The 1815-nt window shown below is 38.8% G+C and overlaps 1 protein-coding gene across 1 annotated transcript; it reads left to right on the top strand.

Annotated features, from left to right (window-relative positions):
* Positions 1–562: 562 nt before the first annotated feature.
* LOC308342679 (olfactory receptor 14K1-like) lies at positions 563–1504 on the top strand (the record flags this gene model as incomplete). The annotated part of the gene is made up of 1 exon (XM_080803249.1): positions 563–1504. The coding sequence occupies one exon, from the start codon at positions 563–565 to the stop codon at positions 1502–1504; it is 942 nt and encodes a 313-aa protein (XP_080659375.1).
* Positions 1505–1815: the final 311 nt, after the last annotated feature.

The following is a 1815-nucleotide window of genomic DNA, read 5'->3' as shown; positions in this document are numbered from 1 at the left end:
TTTACTTAGCATAATCTCCTCCAGTCCCATCCATGTTGATACAAAAGTTGGGTATTCTTCCTTTCTGATGGAGACATAATATTTAAAGGCAAAGGAAACAAAAGTAAAAATGAACTTTTGGGACTTCATCAAGATCAAAAGCTTCTGCACAGCAAAGAAAATTTATCCCTGACTTCTAACCTACATCACATTTACATCAATTAGGATATTTATGCATAATAAATACGCATTGTATTATAATTAGAATCATGTAGCCAATTCTGCAATTCCTGCTGAAATACATTTACTCAAAAATCATTTCAAGTATTGAGTTCGGGAGGGAAGTGGAATTATTTTCATCTTTCACAATGAATGTAAATCTAGTTATATTGGACTGTTATGTTTATAGCTGTTTTATACCTGAATAAACTATGCATATAGATATCCTGGTACTTTAAATTTTCCAACTATCCCATGATGCTAAAGTATACATGTTTCAAAAACAAAGATGCAAATAATATTTTGTTATTTTAATATAACTTTTTTTCTTTATTCAACAGGTTGCTTTTAATTTTAAAATATAATGAATCAAACGCTAACAATGGAATTCTTGCTTCTGAGATTTACTGAAAGCCGGATGCTATCGAGGCTATATGCTGTGCTCTTCTTACTGACCTACCTAGTGGCCATAGTGGAGAATTTAATTATAATCCTGCTCACAATTCTTGACCAATGCCTCCACACTCCAATGTACTTCTTCCTAAGACATTTATCCTTCCTAGATATGTGTCTCATTTCTGCCACAGTCCCCAAATCCATCCTCAACTCCATCACCTTCACTGTCTCCATCTCTTTTCTGGGATGTGTGTTACAGGTCTTCCTTGTGATACTAATGTCTGGGTCTGAAATTGGCATTCTCACTGTGATGTCCTATGACCGCTATATTGCCATCTGTCGCCCTCTGCATTATGAGGCTGTTATGAGCAAAGAGGTCTGTGTCCAGCTGGTGTTTGTCTCCTGGCTCTGTGGAGGGGCCTTTGGAGTCTTGTACTCAGCTGGGACATTCTCTTTGAATTTTTGTGGGTCCACTGAGATACAACAGCTATTTTGTGATGTGCCTGCCCTGCTGAAGCTCACTTGTTCCATGGAACATGTAACTATTAATGTCAGTGTGGCCATTGGGGTCTGTTATGGATTTTCATGTTTAGTTTGCATTGTGGTCTCTTATGTTTATATTTTCTCCACTGTGTTAAAGATCCCAACCAGAGAGAAGCAGTCCAAAGCCTATTCCACCTGCTTGCCTCACCTCATTGTGGTGAGTACTTTCCTTCTAACAGGTGCTATTGCTTATTTAAAGCCAACCTCTGACAAGCCTTCTATTCCTGACTTGTTCATGTCTGTGTTCTATTCTGTGGTACCCCCAACTTTGAACCCTGTTATCTATTGTCTGAGGAGCAAAGATATTAAATCCGCTCTTCGTAAAGTCCTGTGGAAGGTTGAAAGGAGTGGATTAATGGAAAAATGACTAAAATTGAAGTTAGAAAGTAGGATTTTCTTTTTTATTCCACAATTAACTAACTATTTGGGATTCTTTGTATTAGAGATCAACACATCATGGAGTCTTCTCAGTAATGATCTCAGTTTGTCAATTTCCCCCCCATTTCAGAAAGAGGGAGAGATGAAGCATGAGCAGGGAAAAGGTTCAGAGGGAATGGGAGAAGCAGACTCCAGACTGAGCAGGGAGCCAGATACAGGGCTTGATCCCAGGACCCCAGGATCATGACTTGAGTCAAAGGCAGATGTTTAAGCAACTGAACCTCTCAGGCACCACTCAGA

The sequence above is a fragment of the Martes martes genome, assembly GCF_963455335.1.
Source record: "Martes martes genome assembly, chromosome: 5".
Classification (NCBI taxonomy): domain Eukaryota; kingdom Metazoa; phylum Chordata; class Mammalia; order Carnivora; family Mustelidae; genus Martes; species Martes martes.
Note: the sequence above shows the minus strand (reverse complement) of the source record. Positions and strands in the feature narration are given on the sequence as shown.